The following is a 20,386-nucleotide window of genomic DNA, read 5'->3' on the forward strand; positions in this document are numbered from 1 at the left end:
GAGTTACAAATGGCCAATGACATTTTAGCTGAATTTTAACTCAAAAAGAGGCCATAACTCTGGCAAGAATTAGTAGGCTGTTTCCAAAATTATCCTCAACCTGTATTTTATCATCATACATCTGTGTACCAACAATGAACTCAATACACCCTTTCTTTTGGAAGTTATTATAGGTGCATGGACACATGGACCCATCCACACAGTGCATGCACCAACATGGTGACTCGAGTATATCCACTCCTAAACATGCCCAGCCAAGGTAGTGGCATTCATGGACTGAAGATTTACTAAGTACCCTGTCACTGGCAAGGTGAATTTTACCAAGAAATAAGCTTTACCTTTGGATTTCGCACAAATCCGAGATGATATTTCAAATCAATGTCCACAAAATTCTCATTGCTCCTCACAGTTGAAATGATGATGACCTTGAACTCTTGACCTTGGAATTCTTCCACTGACCCTACCATGATCTCATTTCTCTTCCCATAATGCTTTTTCTCTACCATCTTGCGTATCTTTTCAACCTAAAAAGAACAGGGGCCATGAACAGCAATTCATACAAACTGAAACTCAGATTTAATGTACTGGTACACTTCTTCTCTATTTCATGCATTTTCTGGTAACAATAGAAGCTACTTCATTTCACTTATCTATATATACGTATAATGCAAAGTTTTCATGACTAGTTAACTAGTTAACAGGCAAACACATTTCATTCTATATTTAGAACCAGTATTAAACCATGATCTTGATGGCCTTGTTTGAAAACCTAGCCTTGTTGTCGATATAAACTGCCTAGTTTAAGTCTGTTTATTTTTTCTTTATCCTTAATAGAGATTTTGAATTGAAATAGTTCTTCTGTTTTTTTCCACAGCAATGATCTAGACTTTACCCACTTGCCCTTTATAAAGATAAAACCTATGTATTTAAATAAATAAATTAGTTTTCATTTGATTTAATTTAACCCAGCTTGAGTAATTAAGCAGACATTTTCTTTTTACTTTTAGTCAAAAGTGACCTTGACCACAGTTTGACACCAACATCTGGTGTTTCACTTTTAAAAAGATCCCACATGCCCCTCGAAGCATTATATCATTACAGGCAGGCTCCTGGGTGGAACCATTGACCTTCTGTAAGCCATAAAGAATTCTGCACCAATCAGGCTTGAATCCGCTTCAATGTGGTGTAAGTGATTTGAAGTTAAAGCTCTTAACCAATCAGCCATGGAGGCCCTTGGTTTCCTTTTTATTTTACAAGCTATCAGGTCTTAATTCATAATTAAAGTGCAGCTACCTGTTTCCTGTATGGAGATATAATGCCAATGTCTGAAGGTTTAATCTTCTGGCCACCTTTTTTCTCTTTCAGCAACATGTCCAGATATTTCTGAACCTGTGAAATCTCATCTCTGTGAAAAATACAATCATATACAGTCAATATTATGGATGCGAACACGTGTCCTCAACGACCATTTGTCTTTAACGACCACTTTGAATTCCCCCTGAACAATTTTACTATTAAAATATTTGTGCTAAACAACTTTTGTCTAAAGCGACCAGCGACCGCTGATTTTCGGCAAAATTGACTGACCTTTTTTGGTTAAGCGACCGCTAAAATTTAACTATGTCCGTATTAAGTCATCTTTACATCAAACACTGCCGCCAATTAATTATGAAAATGTGTTGACACTTAATTCTCGATTGCAAAAGGTGAGAAATGTAAGTAACATTTGCTGGGATCCCGCAATCACTGTATAATTATTAGCGAGAGACCGATATGACCAATCAAATTCGCCGTTGTTTTTAAGATCCGCCCATTATTTCCAATAATAACTTGAACTTGATAAAAAAGGAACATGTATTGTAAGTTATCCTATGTGTAATTGATTGATCTTGAATATGTCTAAACGGAAAGTGTTAACGTTGGATGATAGAGCTCGTGTGTTGGAATTAAGTAAGAACAAAAGTGCTCGTAAATTGGCTGAAGAAATGGGCGTAGGAAAAAACCCAGATCCAAAACATTCTGAAACGGAAAGCAGAAGTGTTGGAGGATATTGAAAACAATGTTTCAGGTGATCGTAAACGTGCGAGGAGAGTAACTGTTCATGGGGATGTAAACAATTTGGTATATGACTGGTTTAAGGACGTGACTGCTAGGAGAATGTCCGTGTCTGGGCCTATCTTGTGCACTCAAGCTCTTTAAGTTCGCGAGTGATCTTGGGGAAATTAACTTTAAGGCATCGACAGGATGGCTTGCTTCGTTCTTGAAATTTAATAACATTGTGTGAAATTCAGCTGATTTTATCGAAGTAAAACACAAACTTTATTACAATTTAAAGTTCTATTGATGTATGTAAATATTTCATGCATATGTTAATCTTTATTCTGAAACACTTGCATAAAATGAAGAGAATTTAAAACTATTAAATTGATATGAATAACATGTATTTTATCTGCATCCTTACCCAATGTGTCTCTCACATACACCACGTGAAAACCACGTGAAAACTTAAGTCCAATATATTATGCCCAATTTCCGTACTTTGTCCTAAGAGACCGTTGTCTTAAGAGACCACTTTTTGCCTGTCCCTTGGGTGGTCTCTTAACACAAGATTGACTGTACTAGTAACTGAAACTATTACCACTGTCAAAACAAGTGACAGTGTCATTAGTAGTGCCGAAGATTCGAACTTAAAACTTTCTAGTATGTACATGAAATCTTTTAGTTTAGAGGACATGATTTGTTGTGGTTTGGGCCCAAAACACTCATTTGGTTAGGACATAAATTTGTATTTTACAACATATCACACAACCCCTTATATCAACTGTTGATTCATAGTTCACACAAACTAAATGGCTTGCAGGTCAATAGTCAAAACTATTTGCCATAGGTCCACAGGGCTGAGGGCTAATAGTTTTGACTATTGACTGGCAATCCATTCAGTAAGTGATTTATTACATCAGAAAAACTCCCGAGATTTTTTTCTCAAATTTAGACCAGTGTAGAACTATGGATCAGTCAACAGCACAATCTACAGACCAGCTATTTGTATCAAGAGTCACATAACATTTTGTACTATATGACTACTATATAGCTCTCTTGGATGTTATAGTTCCCAACTTACTTTGTGGGAAAAACATTTGAAAATTTATTTTTAATGTCATGTAAATACTTGTTGAGTTGGTTAATAAATGCATGAAACAAACCTGTTGAAGAAGGATGGACTAGATTCTTCCCTTTCATCTTTTCCAAACACCGAGTGAAATATGACTGGAAACTTTTTATTTGGCAAGTGCTCCCAATTAACCATACTGTTCAGGATCATGGTGTCTCCACAAGGCTGCAGCTCTCCGTCGTAGAACAATTCCCGAGGAACCTTTAGAATTGCATCATGGGAGCGATAGTTTCTCACGAGTTTGGTCAGGTAGTGTGCATCATACCCAGACATCTCGGCTCTCTTGTATTCTGGTATGTCTGTCATGAGACGCTCCAATATGGACTTATCTGAAATATAACAAATGTGCATTTATTATCAGACAATAAAAGTTTTAATATATTGCACTCTTTTATGATCTGTCAGAAAACATTTAACTGTAAACAGAATAAAACTGCTGCATAGTACACTGAGAAACCATTCAATTTGGTTGGCATAAAATTTCATGATTTTTGGCTAATCTTCTTATTTCATGAAGACAAGCTAGATATTTCGTGATTTTTGGCTAATCTTGCTATTTCATGGGGATAAGATAAAAAAATTCATGATTTTTTGCTGATCTTGTACTTTTTTCATCGCTTTAAAATTTCTAAATTTAAATTTATAATATTAGAACTTTTGACCTACAAACAAATGTTACTAATTATCTTATATTCTTACCCAGACCATAATTTAATGAAAATGGAGATCTAAGAATTGGTCCCAACTGTTTGGGGTCCCCTGCAATGACCAGCTGACCACATTGCTGCGTGCGTGAATCTAACAACCCTGTTATAGGAACAATACACTCTGGCTCAACAGCATGAGCTCCTTCGTCAATGAAAATATGAGTGAAATAATTTCTTGTAAATCCAGCTGACACCAATCTGAAAATATGATATATATTGTAAAAAAAAATGATATCACAGAGGATTCTTTCTAAGAAGCTTCAATCCTTAATCAACATGAAAATAAAAGGAAACAATATTCATATCTATGCTTCATTTCATATGAGAATCTTATACAGGAAAACTGCCTATGTATTTGATTTCTTATTTTGTATGACATATTAGAATCAAAATTAAATAAAATAATCAGTATTGATACTTGGAATCAGTAAAATGCCACAAAGCGCAATTCATAGAACTACACAGTTCTATAAATATTCCATGGGAACCTCTTTTAATTAATTAAAACTCATTTCTGATATACTGTGAAATCATATTTGTAGGAGGATAATATGAATTCCATGTTTGCACTGATCCAAGAAAAGAATGCTTCAAAGCTTTCCTCCTATAAATTTTACAGGTAAAAAATATTTGTTATCTATATATGTATAGACGAGATTAATCCGAAGAATTCTTGTTTTCCTTTTCAAAACTGATACCAGAAACATATTAGTCTTGAGGTCTCTGTGACCTTGACCAACTGACCTAAAAAAAAATCAACAAATGACCCCTAAAAAAAATGGGGTTATCTATTGACAATACTCTTATTAAGTCTGATGACTGTGTTTCTTTTAAATTAGTTCTTTAGCAGAAACCGTTTTCAGTCTTAAGGTTACTGTAATCTTGACCTTTGACCATGAAGCAGGGGCGGCAAATTCAATTGTCCGTATTGCCCAGGTTGTCCCAAAGCTTGTACGGACAAGTGAAATTTGACCAGAATTTACTATATAACTATCATACGGACAAGTACAAAATAGCAACTGACAAAAATGGACAAGCAAGTCAAAATCAGTTTTCACCGCCCCTGTGAAGTTCAATGACTGTAGGCAAATAGCAACCCCAAATAAACCAATAATCCCTTTAGAATACACAGTAAATTCATGGGTAATTGTCTTTAATAAAATATATCAGCAAGTATATCTCAATCAATAATTATAAAAATTATATATATTAAAAGCCAAATAAATTATCTTTCCTTTGATATAAATTTTATCAACATTTAAATATACTATTTATGTTTATTTATTGAGTAAAAGTGAAAAATGTGAGAAAATTCTGACCGCTGACTGGCAAAAGCATTTTGTGGGAACAGTTTTCAGTCTCAAGGTCATTGTGACCTTGATCTTTGATATACCGACACCAAAAACAGTAATGGACATCTACTGACCACAGGCAATCAAACTTTGAAGTTTGATCATCGTGAGACCAACCACACTCTAGTTATTGATCAGAAACCACATGGTCTGTCAACCATCCAAAGGACAGACACAGACAATGAGCAAAAACAATATACCCACTCGTCTTCAAATGAAAACATAATAAATTTACAAGACTTAGTTACCTTCCTGCTGTACTGAGGGTCACTATAAGAATTTTGTGTTTATTCAACTCAGTCTTGGCTGGGTAATAAAACTCCCTCTCTCCTGAATCATAATTCAATCTCCCGGATTCCTGCAAAATAACCAGATGACTATTTTTATGAACACCCACGTGTCTCCCCACAAAGTGAGTGTCATAGTTCTAATACTAGAAAAGATACCAGATAAAATAGGGTTTTTGAAACAATATTTTGGCCTAATTAGCTTGATCAGATTTTGCCAGGCTTGGATTATTTATCATACATGTAGTGTGAAATCATTAATACTGTAAAATCATTTAATTTCGTGGGCATGAAATTTCGTGGTTTTGGTCAACACGGCAATTTTGAAGGGATATGAATTCTTGAATTTCAACTTTTGAACATAATCTGACTGGGAATTTTACTTGTTCCTTGGGATTAAATTTCATGGATTGACAACAACGAAATCCATGAAAATTAGTCCCACACGAATATTAATAATTTCACAGTATATGTTTGGGAACTAATTTTTGTGAATTTTGTTGTATTAATCCATAAAATGAAATCTTGACTTGACTTGTAAGCTAATCTTCCATCTAGTATTTAATTTTTGAAATTTGAAATCCAAGAATTTATGTCTTAATAAAACATTTGTTTTGGCAGAAAGAAATTTCATGCCTACAAAAAAAAATGATTTCAAGGTATCTCGACTTATTCATATTGTTATCTTAAACTGACTTTAATTTTAGGTAAGTAAGACTAAACGCTCATTTGAAAGAGTGAACATTTTGGCACATAGAACATCAATATGCCATCATTATACTGCGTGACTAAAGAATGTAGTCCAACCATCACTTATTTTTCTGTACCTGATGGGAATTTTGTGCATAGAAGCTATATTTCAGACAGAATTCAACGGTATATAATTAAAGAAGTATGTACAGTTTGGCATCATTACAAACAAAAAGCATGAAAATATTTATACTTATAATACTCCATGAAAATCCATTTATTTTACTATTGATCTCTGAGTATGACCCTGACACTGAAGTTGCATTGCTGAAAAGTGCTTTCTGGATATTTTCTCATTTTTTTCAAGTTTTCCATGTAACTTACTATTCCTTCACTTGGCCTTTAAGTTGCTTGACAAATGAAAACTACAATGGGGGAGAAGTAATTTAGTTCTCCTGTACTTATTACACAAACATTTTTGTTAGATGTTATGTCAACGGAATGAATATAACCATTTCCTTTAACAATGGTGAAATAGTTACAGTAACTATCAATTATTATAGTTTAAATACCTGTTAAGGTAAAAGACTGTTTCATTTAATCTGATTACTTACTTCTGTCTTTACAGCCAATAATGAAATACAAACAAAGATGATACCTTGATGTAACTAGGTACACTAATGTATGGTCTAGATACAGCATACATCCGGAAAATGCTTGACAAATCCACAGTGCCTGGCTGGTTAGGGTTAATCAGCTTTTTCATGACAAAATCAGCCGCAGTGTTCTCTGGGCAACATACAAGGATTCTTGCATCTGGCTGGCAATGATACACCTAGAATGAAGATAAAAGTCCAAATTCAAAAATTCATAATTTTCAGAAGTTCTCTATTTAAGCTCATTTGTAAAGAAAGCCTGAAGAATGTATGAATCACCTCTGAACACACTTTAGGATATGCAGTAGTGGGTGCCATAACAAAAGATGTGTTCTACATGTTAAAGGTATCCGACCATTTTTCAATAGTATTTCAGTATAGTTAGTAATACATCATTCAGTTGATCTAACTGTATTTTTAGATTATGTACCAACTTTTTCTTCTTCTTAGGCCCTACACTGTCAGACCAGCAGCCTCTATGAAACTTGTAGTTTGTCACAGATCCTCAGTGCCTCCATACAGTTTCTGGTAGACCGAGGTATCTATCAGCCAAGTTGCAGCTCGCTCCTGTTCATGTCTTTGACATTTCTGGTGTACATGCTCTGTGGTCTGATCTTCAGCACCACATGAACCGGCTGGTGATTGTACCAGTCTGTATTTCTTGTACATGTGAGCATTGGTCTTGTTGTGCCCTGAGTGAAACTTGACCAGCATCACTTGTTCTGATCAATCAAGGAGATGAAAAGCATATTCCTTTATCCTTAGTGCCTTGATGATAGTGACTTTCTCCTTGTAGTTTTCAAGTGTTGTAAGTTGCTCTGACTGAGCTCTTAGCTTTGCCGGTTGGTCTGCCTCTTCATTGCCTGCAAGTCCACAATGGGATGGAATCCACTGAAGTGCTACTTTGCAGGTGATACCCAGGCTTTGAATTCTCCTTGTCAGCTGTGGAGCTTTATTGTTGGTAGGAGCTTCCATGACAGACAGGGCATCTATGAGAAAGATGACTGAGGAGCTTTCTTCTGCAGTCTTCAATCATCGAGACGGCCTTCATGAGTGCTTCAGTCTCTGCCTTGTAATTACTGCAGTGTTTTCCTGTGGCTGCATTAAGTGTTATTCTCTTGGAAGATAGGTAGAGAATGAAAACTCCTGCTCCTCAATCTTTGATGGTGGTATGTGACTGATCCATCTGTATAGACACAAGTCCATGTTTCCAGAGGATAGCCTCCATTGATCATGGCTAGTGTGAGGCTCTTCCAAATACCTTCATCCTCTTGTTTCCTGCAGTCAAGATGAGGAACAGCAACTCTCACAGTCACTAAAGACAGTCTTTACCAACTCATTCTGGCAAATTCTTCACATGCAGCAGTTTGGCCAAACCTTCGCAGCAGATTCAAATACATTATTATCACAAAAAGAAATCATTAAATATTACCCATATGTTGCATTTAGGTATTTGTATAGGAAACAATAAACATTTAATCACCTGTCTGATGGCTTCTGTAACTGTTACAGTCTTGCCAGTTCCTGGTGGTCCAAAGATCAGGTATGGCCCAGGTCGGCTGGTACCCCGCACAATGTTAGTAACTGCTGTCTGTTGTTCAGGATTTAGTTTTTTATCAAACCACGGTCTGTAAATAAAATGATAGTATTTCTTTCAAATTTTCTAACTTGTTTTTTTTTTAGTACAGATGGTAACCAAATGAGAAAGAAACTTAAACTTTGGGCAGTTATTTGCCAAACATTTCTAATCAAGAGCTCTTCGGAAAAAATATATTTAATACTTCAGTATTTAAATTTGATAGAAATCATATACAGAAATGATATATCTTGACCCCCTCCCCTCGACCCCCTTCCAAAATAAAAACAAAAAACTTTCTTTACAGTGGAATTCTAATGTCCCTGAAGACTTTATATCTACTTTCAAACCTTCAATATCATCAAGTACATGGAAGCTCTGAACATTCATAAACAGTTATTTATCAGTGTGGACACATGAACATATTTTCAAGAGGTACAAATCATAAACTATCTAAATTATAATTAAAACCTTACTTCATGTCAACATTTTCTGTCCTGACAGGGAATCTTGATTGTGATGATGGAAACAGAATAGATTCTGCAACTATGACACTGTTTAATGCTCGATGCTGCACCCACAAATTGAATTTGGTAAAATCAAACCTAGCATCATATCTCATCCCCTGAACCCATGGAAATCTGCAATAAATTGAAGCACCATGCACTCTCAGAAACAAAAAAATCTCAAACAAGAACTCTGCCGAGCAGGGCAATATACGCCTTAAGGGGACAGACGCAAAATTTAAATAAAAAACAAACTTTAAAATCTTTTTTTTGGTGGGAGAGGTGTGTGTGTGGTGGGGGATGGGGGAGCAAGGATGTGTATGTGCAGTGAAGGTGACAGGATACTAAATGATTTTTTCAGGAGTGGGGGCAGGGCTTGTAGACTGTTGCAGTGACAGGATACAAGGATAATACACAAGAGCTGTCTGATGACAGCGCGGTCGACTATTCGAAGAACTGATTGAAGAATGGGGTCAAAATATTTCCACGGATATTCAGACAAAAGAAATAAATAGATTAGACAATGTTCCTGTATTTCTTTGATTTCGCTAAGTCTTGCACTAAATGGCAATGTATGAGCCAATTTCAAAGTCCAAAAAGGGCCATAATTCAGTCAAAATAGTTATGTACTCTTACCTACAGATGGAAATCATAATGATAAACAAGTGTTCAAAGTTTAAAAGTCATATGTCAAATAGTTTTGACAAAACATGGACTTGTATGAAAACAGAACCAATTTCAAAGTCCAAAAAGAGCCATAATTCAGCCAAAATAGATGACAGAGTTATGTTCTCTTTCCCACAGATAGAGACTATTATACTAAACAAGTTATAAAAGTTTCAAAGTCATATGTCAAACACTTTACAAAAAATATGAACTGGTATGAAAAACTTAACCAAGATTTCTAAGTCAAAAGGGGCCATAATTCAGCCAAAATCCTTGATGGAGTTATGTACTCTTGCCTATAACTGAACATGGTGATGGTAAACAGGTGTTGAAAGTTTCAAAGCTTTATCTCATTCTTTACTAGTTTCAACCTTTATGTCTTCGTCAGAAATAACAACGTACAATACAAACGATGTCACGTCGTCACTTTATCTCAAAAGACTCTGTCAAAATATGAACTGGTACGGAATATTAACCCAGATACTAAGGCGAAAGGGGCCACAATTCAGCCAAAATCCCTGATAGAGTTATGTATTCTTGCCTATAACTGGCCATGGTGATGGTAAACAAGTGTTGAAAGTTTCAAAACTTTATCTTAAAAGACTTTGTCAAAATATGAACTGGTACGAAAAACTTAACCATGATTTCTAAGTCAAAAGGGGCCATAATTCAGCCAAAATCCTTGATGGAGTTATGTGCTCTTGCCTACAACTGGCCATGATGATGGTAAACAAGCGTTGAAAGTTTCAAAGCTTTATCTCAAAAGACTTTGTCAAAATGTGGACTGGTACGAAAAACTTAACCAAGGTGTGACGCCGACGCTGTGGCGAGTAGGACGAGTAGGATAGCTCTACTTATTCTTCGAATAGTCGAGCTAAAAAGTGCAAGAAACTTTTTTGGGGGCGGGGGGTGGGCAGTGGTGGTGGTGGTGGTGAGAAACTAAATGAAAAATAAAATTGGGGTGTGGGGAGGAGGAAGCAATTTGTGTGCATGTGTGTGTGTGCGATGGTGGTGGTGACAGGATATTAAAGGTTAAGAAACTAAATGATGGGGTAGGGATAATGTAGATCGGCGGACAGATGCATGCCCCATCACATAAAACATATCATTTTGGAAAACAGCCGCAGAAAAACTTACATAAATGCCCTATGCCCTAATTATCTTAATACACATGTAATTTTCTGTAACAATACCGAACTCCCTGAAAACCGAATACTGAACATTTTATAATGAATGAATCAACCCATTTTAAAGTAAATTGCTTTGACAATACCAGACACCTCCTGTGGCAGTTCGTCAAGTTATTAACACGTCCTAACTATCGTAACATGTATTTGTATAATTGCATTTGGTGCCAGAAAACTATTACATATTTTTATAACTACGAAAGGGGTATAAGAATTGAAAGCATTGAATAAATGAATAAAATTATGTAAAAATAATAATCTGTGTTGAAATAAATTGAACAAAGCATGCTGTGTTCATTTTTAAATACTCAACAACGTAAATACATTTTTCATCTGTCAGACCAAAATGCTATTATGCCAACTTTGTGTAATTTATATATCAGTACACCTGACAAGCAATTCAAAGCAATGTAGATGATCTACTATTGAAGCAATTTAAACAAGAAATTCATCCTGTTCCAACAAAAGCTAAAACCCTTCACATACCTTTGTCCAACTCCCAGATAAATATTGTTGAGTTCCACTCTGTGCACAAATGCTTCGTACTGGATAGTCCCGTTTCCATCAGCATACAGGTACACCCTATCACCTTTCAATACTGATGGTCTCCTTTCCATTAGCCCTGGAACCTGTACAATAACAAGAGCTGTCCATAAGACAGCCAAGCTCGACTATTCGAAATATTGTCCCAGAAGCAGGAAAATGTTACCCAAAAAGGTTAAATATCAAAAGAGTTTTAAGTTCAAAAGGGGGAATAATTTGACCAAAATGCATATCAGTTATGGGACTTGCTGCTATCAACTAGTTTTATAACCCCGAAGGCACATGTGAAGTTTCAATTCAATATCTGCATTAGTTTTGGAGACAGAAACTTGCATGTAAAACTTTAACCAGAATTTTCAAAGTCCAAAAGGGGGCAAAATTTGCCCAAAATACATGCCAGAGTTATGGGACTTGATCCAGTGAGGTTGGTAATTGATCTAGAAAAAGAAAAAATAAGTTTCAAATCTATATGCCTTTTAGGTATAGCTGTATGTACTTGCACGCAAAACTTTAACCAGAATTTTCTAAGTCCAAAAGGGGGCATAATTTGGCCAAAAATGAAGGTCAGAGTTAATGACTTGCTGCTATCAACTAGTTTTATAACCCCGAAGGCACATGTGAAGTTTCAATTTAATATCTGCATTAGTTTTGGAGATAGAAACTTGCATGTAAAACTTTAACCAGAATTTTCAAAGTCCAAAAGGGGGCAAAATTTGCCCAAAATACATGCCAGAGTTATGGGACTTGATCCAGTGAGGTTGGTAATTGATCTAGAAAAAGAAAAAATAAGTTTCAAATCTATATGCCTTTTAGGTATAGCTGTATGTACTTGCACGCAAAACTTTAACCAGAATTTTCTAAGTCCAAAAGGGGGCATAATTTGGCCAAAATGAAAGTCAGAGTTATGGGACTTGCTGCTATCAACTAGTTTTATAACCCTGAAGACACATGTGAAGTTTCAAATCAATATCTGCATTAGTTTTGGAGATAGTAACTTGCACGTAAAACTTTAACCAAAATTTTCTAAGTCCAAAAGGGGGCATAATTTGCTCAAAATACATGTCAGAAATATGGGACTTGACCCAGAGAGGTTGGTAATTGACCTAGAAAAAGAAAAAAATAAGTTTCAAAGCTATATGCCTTTAATTGATGGCTGTATGTACTTGCATGCAAAAACTTAACCAAGGTGTGACGCCGCCGCCAGGGTGAGTAGAATAGCTAGACTATTCTTCGAATAGTCGAGCTAAAAATTAAATTTCAAATGCCCTAGTCTCTGAATAATAAAGACAGGCTTAGCTGTTTGTAAAACAAATATCCTTAACCACATTATAACCTGTATGATGTAAATGGGTGTGTCATATTTTCACATGCTGAAAAACAATCCTCATGTTTGATGACTCTTAAAGTGGCATTAAGCGCATCTAATACTGCACATAGTGTGTTTTGGGTGAGTGTTCTGTAAAAGCAATTTTCGGTTGCTGTGCAATTAGATGTGTTAAATTACGATAATGCCGCATTAGTATTTGAAGTTGATGCTTTAGAAATAAAGAAATCGGATGGATAAAATAATAGATATTTTTTTCAATCTTCTGCGCAATGATCTCCCTTACCTGAAAATAGAAATTTCTGAAGTAGAAGGGAAGCAACTCCTGCTTGCAGTTTGATGTTTTTTAAAAAGACTGCCCCAGTCAAAAAAAGAAAAGTCATATTTAGAAACTTATTATTTTGTACTGGTAACAGGAAGAGTTTGGTATGTTGGGTTAAAAACTATAATTTTCTCCACCCTTTTTACATACACATCTATCTAAGCTTAATTTTTACTTGAAAAATGCATATAATTCCACTTTAAGTAAGTTTCAAGATATGCGTAACACAAACTCATACAGACTGGCTGGAATTTATCGAGAGTCAAATCTTTGCAGGTGTTTGTAAATAATGGATTTAAAGCTTGAATCCTACTGCAGAAATTTGCTTCCAGGGAATCCCAAGCTTCATATATAAACCTGGGCCAATTATGCCTACAGGGACGCCGTATTCTGCGTTTCCGATAACCTTGAGAATATACATATGATAAACAAAGGTAGAATTAATTTAAATTAATCATTGTCTCTGTGCCAAAAAATTACAAACTTTCTAAAAAAATACTTTTAGATTGTGCTACTGAACCTTAAAAATTCAACCCAAGTCAAAATGTATAGTGAAAGATGTACCTGAAGTATCAGCAGACGTGTCCCTCTCTCCTGCTCAAGTGTAACATTCAACATGTCATATCTTTTTATATCTTCTACCATTTGAAGCTCCTCAATCCACAACAAGGTATCAAACTTATTCTTGTAGTTCTGTGCAGTTAAATCACAGTCCAACACATTCCTTCAATAATAATTTAAGTTTCATAAATCTGCTGAAATGTTGGTTTTTTTTGCTCTTTACTTCCATTTAGCTAATTCTATTCATTATTTATCAACTACATGTGAATTTCATACAAATTTTGTTTTGGAATTTAACTATGAAGAGTTCATAACAAAAGCTGTCCGAAAGACAGCATGCTTGACTTTTCTCAGTGCTTGACTCTGAATTAGAGCTTAGCGAGTAAAAACTTTATAAAACTTTAACCAAAAAATTCTAAGTTAAAAGGAGCATAACTATGTCAAAATTCAAATCAGATTTATGGAGATTGTTTCCCCTGGTGTAGATTTCGATAGTGAATAATTATTTTAAGTTTCAAATCAATAGCTTTGATAGTAACAGGGATATTTGACTTTTATCAAAAACTTTAACCAATGGCCATGCCAGGGCAAGTGCAACAGCTCTACTTTTTCTTCGAAAAGTCGAGCTAAAAATGATCATCAGGAATGGAACATCAGGTAGATATTCAGAAATCTCTTTCCTCTTTGGCTAAGCATATAAGAAAGCCATATGGTTAAAGTTGAAAACTCTTTTTTTGTACTTATATGGTAACAATGCTTCCAAAGTCATCCAGTTTGCATTTTATTTCATACACTCACTGCCAGGCAAGACCCCCAGCTTTTTTGTTTTAATTCATCACTTGGTATAAATCCAGTATGAACAAAAAACATGTCTTGTATGGACATGTATTCACATGACATCTCAGCTTTTTTCCTGTATTCAACAGGACACACCTATGTTTTATCATGTATTTAACAAGACATACCTAATTCATTCAATATGACATATCTAGGTTTACCATGTATTAAAAAGGACATACCTAAGCTTATCATGTATTCAACAAGACTTACCTAGACTACTTTTACCATATAATTAACAGGACATACCTAAGCTTAACATGTATTCAACAAGACTAACCTATACTACTTTTAACATATAATTAACAGGACATAACTAAGCCTAACATGTATTCAACAAGACTAACCTAAACTACTTTTACCATATAATTAACAGGACATACCTAAGTTAAATGTTTATTCAATAGGACATATCTAGGTTTACCATGTATTCAAAAGGACATACCTAAGCTTATCATGTATTCAACAAGACTACACTACTTGTACTATATAATTACCAGGACATACCTAAGTTTTTCACTTATTATCTGCATATTCCCAGTAAGTCCCCGTTTTACTTGAGCTTTCAGATATACTGGTACCCGGCATGGCACTAACTTTGTTGTTGAGGGCAAGACATTTTTGGTTGACCTACAAATCAAAACATCTTGATGAAGTCCTGTAATCAAGACTGTACAAAAATTAAATCTACATGTACACTCACTTCCATCATGTCCATTCTGGCTGAATTCATTTATTATATTACAAACAGCTTTCTATAAAATGAATATCGAAGTCCACATAAATGCAATTTACAAAGATTTCTAGTGTCCATCACTCTTTAAAATATTTTATCTTTAGATATTTACACAGACACTTGTGGTCTATATTTAACAGTAAGAAAAGTGCACAAAACTGAGTGCCAGTGAGCTTACACAGGAAGTGGGACCCCTGGCACTGTTTGTTCCACAAGCTCCTCAGGGATCTGGTCTGGGTACTTGAAGGGAGCTACTGGGGCTAAATCATCATGTAGATCACCTGTTCACAATAATATATAAATACCGGTAATCAGTTTTGGAAGGAAAACAATCATTTTAAAAATAATTTAATCATGTATCCTATAATTTGCCAGTCTGATAAACAAGTCTGAAAAGTTTCAAAGCTTTTCAAAGTGTTCCTATAGTATTCAAGTAAGTGGACCTATACAAAAATTTTAACTAAGTTTTCAAATTTTCTAATTACAAAAAGGACCATAATTCTGACAAAATGCAGGTAGAGTTATTGTTCTTGGACTACTTACTCATCTAATAATGATGAACAAGTGTGCAAACTTTCAAAGCTGTAGTTGATATAGTTTTTGGGAAAGGTGAACCTAAACAAAAATTTCAACCAAGAAAATCAAATCAAATTTTCTAAGTACAAAAAGGGCCATAATTCTGACACAATGCAATAAGAGTTACAGTTCTTGACCTACACTGTCACCTAATGAAATGTGCAAAGTTTCAAAGCTGTAGTTCTTATAATTTTTTAGAAAAGATGGACCTGAATAAAAAATTTAACCAATGCTAAGATCAGCCTGCAAGTCTGCTATTTAGTAAGTAAATCTTCAGTGAACTACCCTTTAAATAATAAGTGGTTCTGCCCAAACTGAATGATGGACCAGTCTATTTTAGCAGGGTAAAGGTTAAATCCATACACATTTTTTTAGTTTTTATCTCAGCAAAAACGAATCCGGGTAAATTATTCCACAAGTGTAAAGTCAAGACACAAATAGGATGGAGAAACTGACCAAGAACATGTAAAGCAACAAATCTTGTCACTGGTCCTTGCTGCTCACTGGCACTGACTGCTTGTCCTCTCTCATCTTTCCAGCCAAAGTAAAATGCAAGCGGAGCAAAATGGTGTCCAAAGTCATTTGGGGCTTTGCACTGCACACGCATTTCAAAACTTTGCTCTACAACAAAAAAATATACATAAAAAAATTCAGTCCATATCCACTACCTTGAATAATATGATAAACAGAATGTTTTTTTTAAGTTCAGTATGAAAGACATATTTTTGATTAATTAATTTAATACTGTACTGTACTGTGTCAAGGGCCTTTGAACGTGTTTATCATGAAAAAGGTGTTATAAAAACCTGGTATAATATGTATCATATTTTTTTTTCCATTTCTTTCTATGTTTTGGCTCTGCAACCCAAGCAACAATATAAATTGATGACAAACTTTGATCAAACTATTAGGTTAAGTTATCATTTTTTAGGAGTTGTCATTGTCAATGGCTCAAATTAGGCTCAAGGAGTATTTGTTTGACCAAGTGTTCCACTAGGCTCAGTGTTATAATAATGTGTGTAATAAATGAAGTATGTAACTGGATTGAAACAAACCCCTGTGGATGCATTATACAAGCTGAATTTGAAATACAACCCTTAATTTACATTTTTTTTCTAATGCTGATATTTGGTATGATAACACAATTGAACCTGCTTTAGCAGCCACCTGTATTAAACTACCACTTGCTGTTAGAAGCCTATTAGCTTACTACCTGTATTGACTTTTTTTTGTTATATCAACTTGTCTGAAGCAACCAAATGCCTTAAGAAGCCAAACTGTGTCACTCCATTGGCTGACTGCTTAATACAGGACTGACTGTATTATACAAATGTGCAATCTCTGAACTAAAACACCCTTAGAATAACTAAAAATAATGGTAAAGAAACTTTTGCAGTAGAAGACATTAAAACTGGAAATATCTGACAACAGAAATTAAATATACAGTCAAATTTTTTCTCTTGTGACTGGGAAAACAGACTTCCTGACTCCAAACTCCAAAGACATTTTTTTTCTGATTTAAAAGTTGGGTGTGTATTTTATCCTAAGAATCATGTTCAGGCTTTGAATAAAGGCTACTTGCAAATAAACACCATTTGTTGGCTCTCAGAATATTTTTTTGTAGACAACTTTTATTTGGAGTTTAGAGCTGAGGTACCTTTAAAAGAGTTGATACTAAAAATAAAATACCTGGTTGTATGTGATGCCTCAATTTAATTTCCTTGCTATCTTTCTTCAGTAACCTAAACATCCCAGTATCCCACAGAAATAAGTGTCGTTCAAACACCAGTGTGTACTGAGCACTCAAGTTACGGATCGTTACAGACATAGCAAGGCCCTGCCCTGGCTTACAGTCCTTCTCAATCATACCAGCGGCATTTGGTTGAGGGTCCGATACAATTAATATATCATCAGGACAAAAATTACGCTGATCTCTAAAAATAAAAGATAAACTAGAAGTTGCTTTTGTAGAAAAGCGCAGGTCTCCCCCAATGCATAGTCGTAATAGGCAATTAGTCAATAGGGGACAGGTCTGGAAGTCAAAGAGACACTGATGGTTGGCTGCAATAGGGATAGGCTACTTGGCATGTCCAATCATCCTATGAAGTTTCAACATTCTGGATGAAGTGGTTCTCAAGTTATTGATCAGAAACTGTTTTCAGTGTTCAGACTCATGTAACCTTGACCTTAAATCAAGTGACCCTAAAAACAATAGGGGTCTTCTACTCCATAAGCCCTGCCATCCTATAAAGTTTGAAGGTTCTAGGTCAAGTGGTTCTCCAGTTATTGATCGGAAATGAAGTGTGATGGACGGACAGGACAAAAACAATATGATCATGTGTGCAAGCCCTCACTCCTTTAACTAAAATTACTAACATTGGGATAAGAATCCTATGAGTTGACAAGTCAAGCAAACTTATGGAATCAGAGTGTCTTCTTTATCTAGCACTATCCTCCAACTAAAGTAATTAGCAGTCGTGTGGAGGAGTCCTCCATATGGGTTACTGGTGGCAGCAATAAATAATCCTTCATACAAACAAATTCATTCTACCACTCCTTCATGAAAGCTGATAAACATGATCATATCTATTTATTAATTATTGTACTAGCTATACTCAGCTACTTCGAAACTGTGCTAGAAAGCTCAGTTTAAAATTTATGCTAAACATGATCTAAGACTTGAATAAATCAAATACTTATTAAACATGTCCTAGGCCTTAGTAACAATTTGGATCAAACTGGGATTTTTCAAACAAAAGAAGACATTTTTTATCATGTTGGTGAAAATGTTAAACTTTGTTGTTTTTTTTTTTCATAAAAAATTTAAGTATTTTACAAACCGATTACTGTAGATCTGCAGATGTAATTTGTGAATTCTATGACGATTGCCCATGACATGTTGTTCGTAACTTTTTTCAGAGCCACAGTCCACTCCACAAACCTCACAGAAATATGGATTGTCCTTAGAGACTGCCTTCCACTTCTCCAAGGTTTCTTTGAACTCTTTTGAGACTGCAAGATCTTCATACAATACCTGGACATCATTGCCAAAGGAGAAATAGTCACCAAGCTCATGGATTGAGTTTGTATCTCTCAGCTCTTTAACGATATCTCGGAATGCAACTGAGACATACTCCCTAACCTCTGCTTTACGGGCCTGAACAAACCCAGTATTATAAATGGTCCGAAAATCATCCCTTTTGATGAGATCTGGGTAATTGTTTGCATCCAGATAGTCAAGGAACTTCTCTGTTTCTTTCACAATCCAGTTGAAAGTTGGTCTTCTTCTTGAAGGCATCCTGAAACAAATGAATCACTGTTTAGTCATTTCATTGGGCATGAAAAAATTGGGCATGTTAAAAGTATGTTTGTCTGTTGGTTTAACAGGCTGGTAACATTGCCCGATCGGGCTTACGACATAAAAAGTAATATTTCTTGAAAACTAATGAAGTTATTTTTTTCAAACTTAGTCCATTTATTAAGCATAACAAATTATACAAATCAGAATAAAAATAACTTGGTTGCCTTCAGTTTTGGTAGAATTATTTCCCCTTTTCAGATTTTTATGACGCATAATCTTTGAAGTCCAAAAAATATGTTCTAATGCTAAGCTTAAAACAAAAAAAGGGTTCAATGGCTTTCTAATGCTCTAAATTATTGCGCTAGTACATGAATGTTTACATCTTACTCTGCTTTCACTTACAACATCATAGAGAAATGTTGGTTTTAAAAAAAATGCTCATACATCTGCACTAGAAACGAAGTATTAACTCTAAATATATAGAATAAAGGTATTGGCGCACAAGTTTGGAGCAATAGAAAGCCATTGAACCTTTTCTGTTTTAAACATTGCATTAAAACATAACTATTTTGGACTTCAAAAATTATGCATCATAAAAATCTGAAAAAGGGAAGTAATTCTAACAAAACTGAAGGCAACAAAGTTACTTCTATCTTGATAAGCATCATATGTTATGCTTAATAAATGGACCAAGTTTGAAAGAAATATCTTTATTATTTTTCAAGAAATATCACTTTTTATGCCTTAAGCCCGATCGGGCAATGTTACCAGCCTGTTTAATGTCTGACTGAGGCCCGATATGGATAGCCGAATTCAGAGCTCTAGATCTACACTACCAGCAGCACCTTTCTAATTTTATCAATTATTAAATGATTTAATATTTATCTCTACATTCTATTAAATAAAATTTATGTACCTTAATACCTCAGTGCAATTAATATGAGAACACACAGTGTGTGCGTCTATTTATTCTCTTGGAAAAAAGTTTTTCTTTAGCGTAACAGTTTTCTCAGAATCGAAAGTGAAAATGGTTCTTTTTAACTTACGGAAATAACCGAAAACAGCCAAGACCAAATACTCTCCATTGATTGGTTAAACTTATGCACGAACATACCCGAAAATTTCCGGAAGTTAATGGAGAGTACTTTCCAAAAAAGAAAGATAAATATTTCTGAAGAAGGTACGTGTCAAATAAAGAAAACTTTGTGCTGATTTTTAAACGTCATATTAAACGTTACTACCGCATGAAAATCGAAACATTGTTGATTTGTGCTGTAGTTCTTAGTTAGAATGTCATACGTTTTCGCGAGGTTGTCAACTTTCGTTTTTGTGTCGGGCACTGTCCATACACAGGTGCCCATCCAGTCTTGGTGCCCATACAGGTGCC

At 35.0% G+C, this 20,386-nt stretch overlaps 1 protein-coding gene across 2 annotated transcripts in view; it reads right to left on the reverse strand.

Annotated features, from left to right (window-relative positions):
• LOC123553797 (putative helicase mov-10-B.1) overlaps positions 1–20,044 on the reverse strand; it is a 33,188-nt gene extending 13,144 nt beyond the window's left edge. Inside the window, exons 1-16 of one of the 2 annotated variants that reach the window (XM_045343454.2) lie at positions 19,916–20,044; positions 18,539–18,997; positions 17,388–17,632; positions 16,155–16,319; positions 15,301–15,403; positions 14,894–15,016; positions 13,553–13,712; positions 11,286–11,428; positions 8,917–9,081; positions 8,348–8,492; positions 6,867–7,043; positions 5,480–5,589; positions 3,872–4,077; positions 3,204–3,501; positions 1,294–1,405; positions 339–524 (exon numbers count right to left, since the gene is read on the reverse strand). In XM_045343454.2, the coding sequence (XP_045199389.2) occupies positions 339–524; positions 1,294–1,405; positions 3,204–3,501; positions 3,872–4,077; positions 5,480–5,589; positions 6,867–7,043; positions 8,348–8,492; positions 8,917–9,081; positions 11,286–11,428; positions 13,553–13,712; positions 14,894–15,016; positions 15,301–15,403; positions 16,155–16,319; positions 17,388–17,632; positions 18,539–18,996 (2,796 nt within the window). In that variant the 5' untranslated portion in view covers position 18,997; positions 19,916–20,044. The remainder of the gene's footprint in view (positions 1–338; positions 525–1,293; positions 1,406–3,203; positions 3,502–3,871; positions 4,078–5,479; positions 5,590–6,866; positions 7,044–8,347; positions 8,493–8,916; positions 9,082–11,285; positions 11,429–13,552; positions 13,713–14,893; positions 15,017–15,300; positions 15,404–16,154; positions 16,320–17,387; positions 17,633–18,538; positions 18,998–19,915) is intronic. The other variant, XM_045343463.2, reaches the window with a different exon arrangement.
• Between the last annotated feature and the right edge of the window lie 342 nt (positions 20,045–20,386).

This window comes from Mercenaria mercenaria, chromosome 15, assembly GCF_021730395.1.
Source record: "Mercenaria mercenaria strain notata chromosome 15, MADL_Memer_1, whole genome shotgun sequence".
Classification (NCBI taxonomy): Eukaryota; Metazoa; Mollusca; class Bivalvia; order Venerida; family Veneridae; genus Mercenaria; species Mercenaria mercenaria.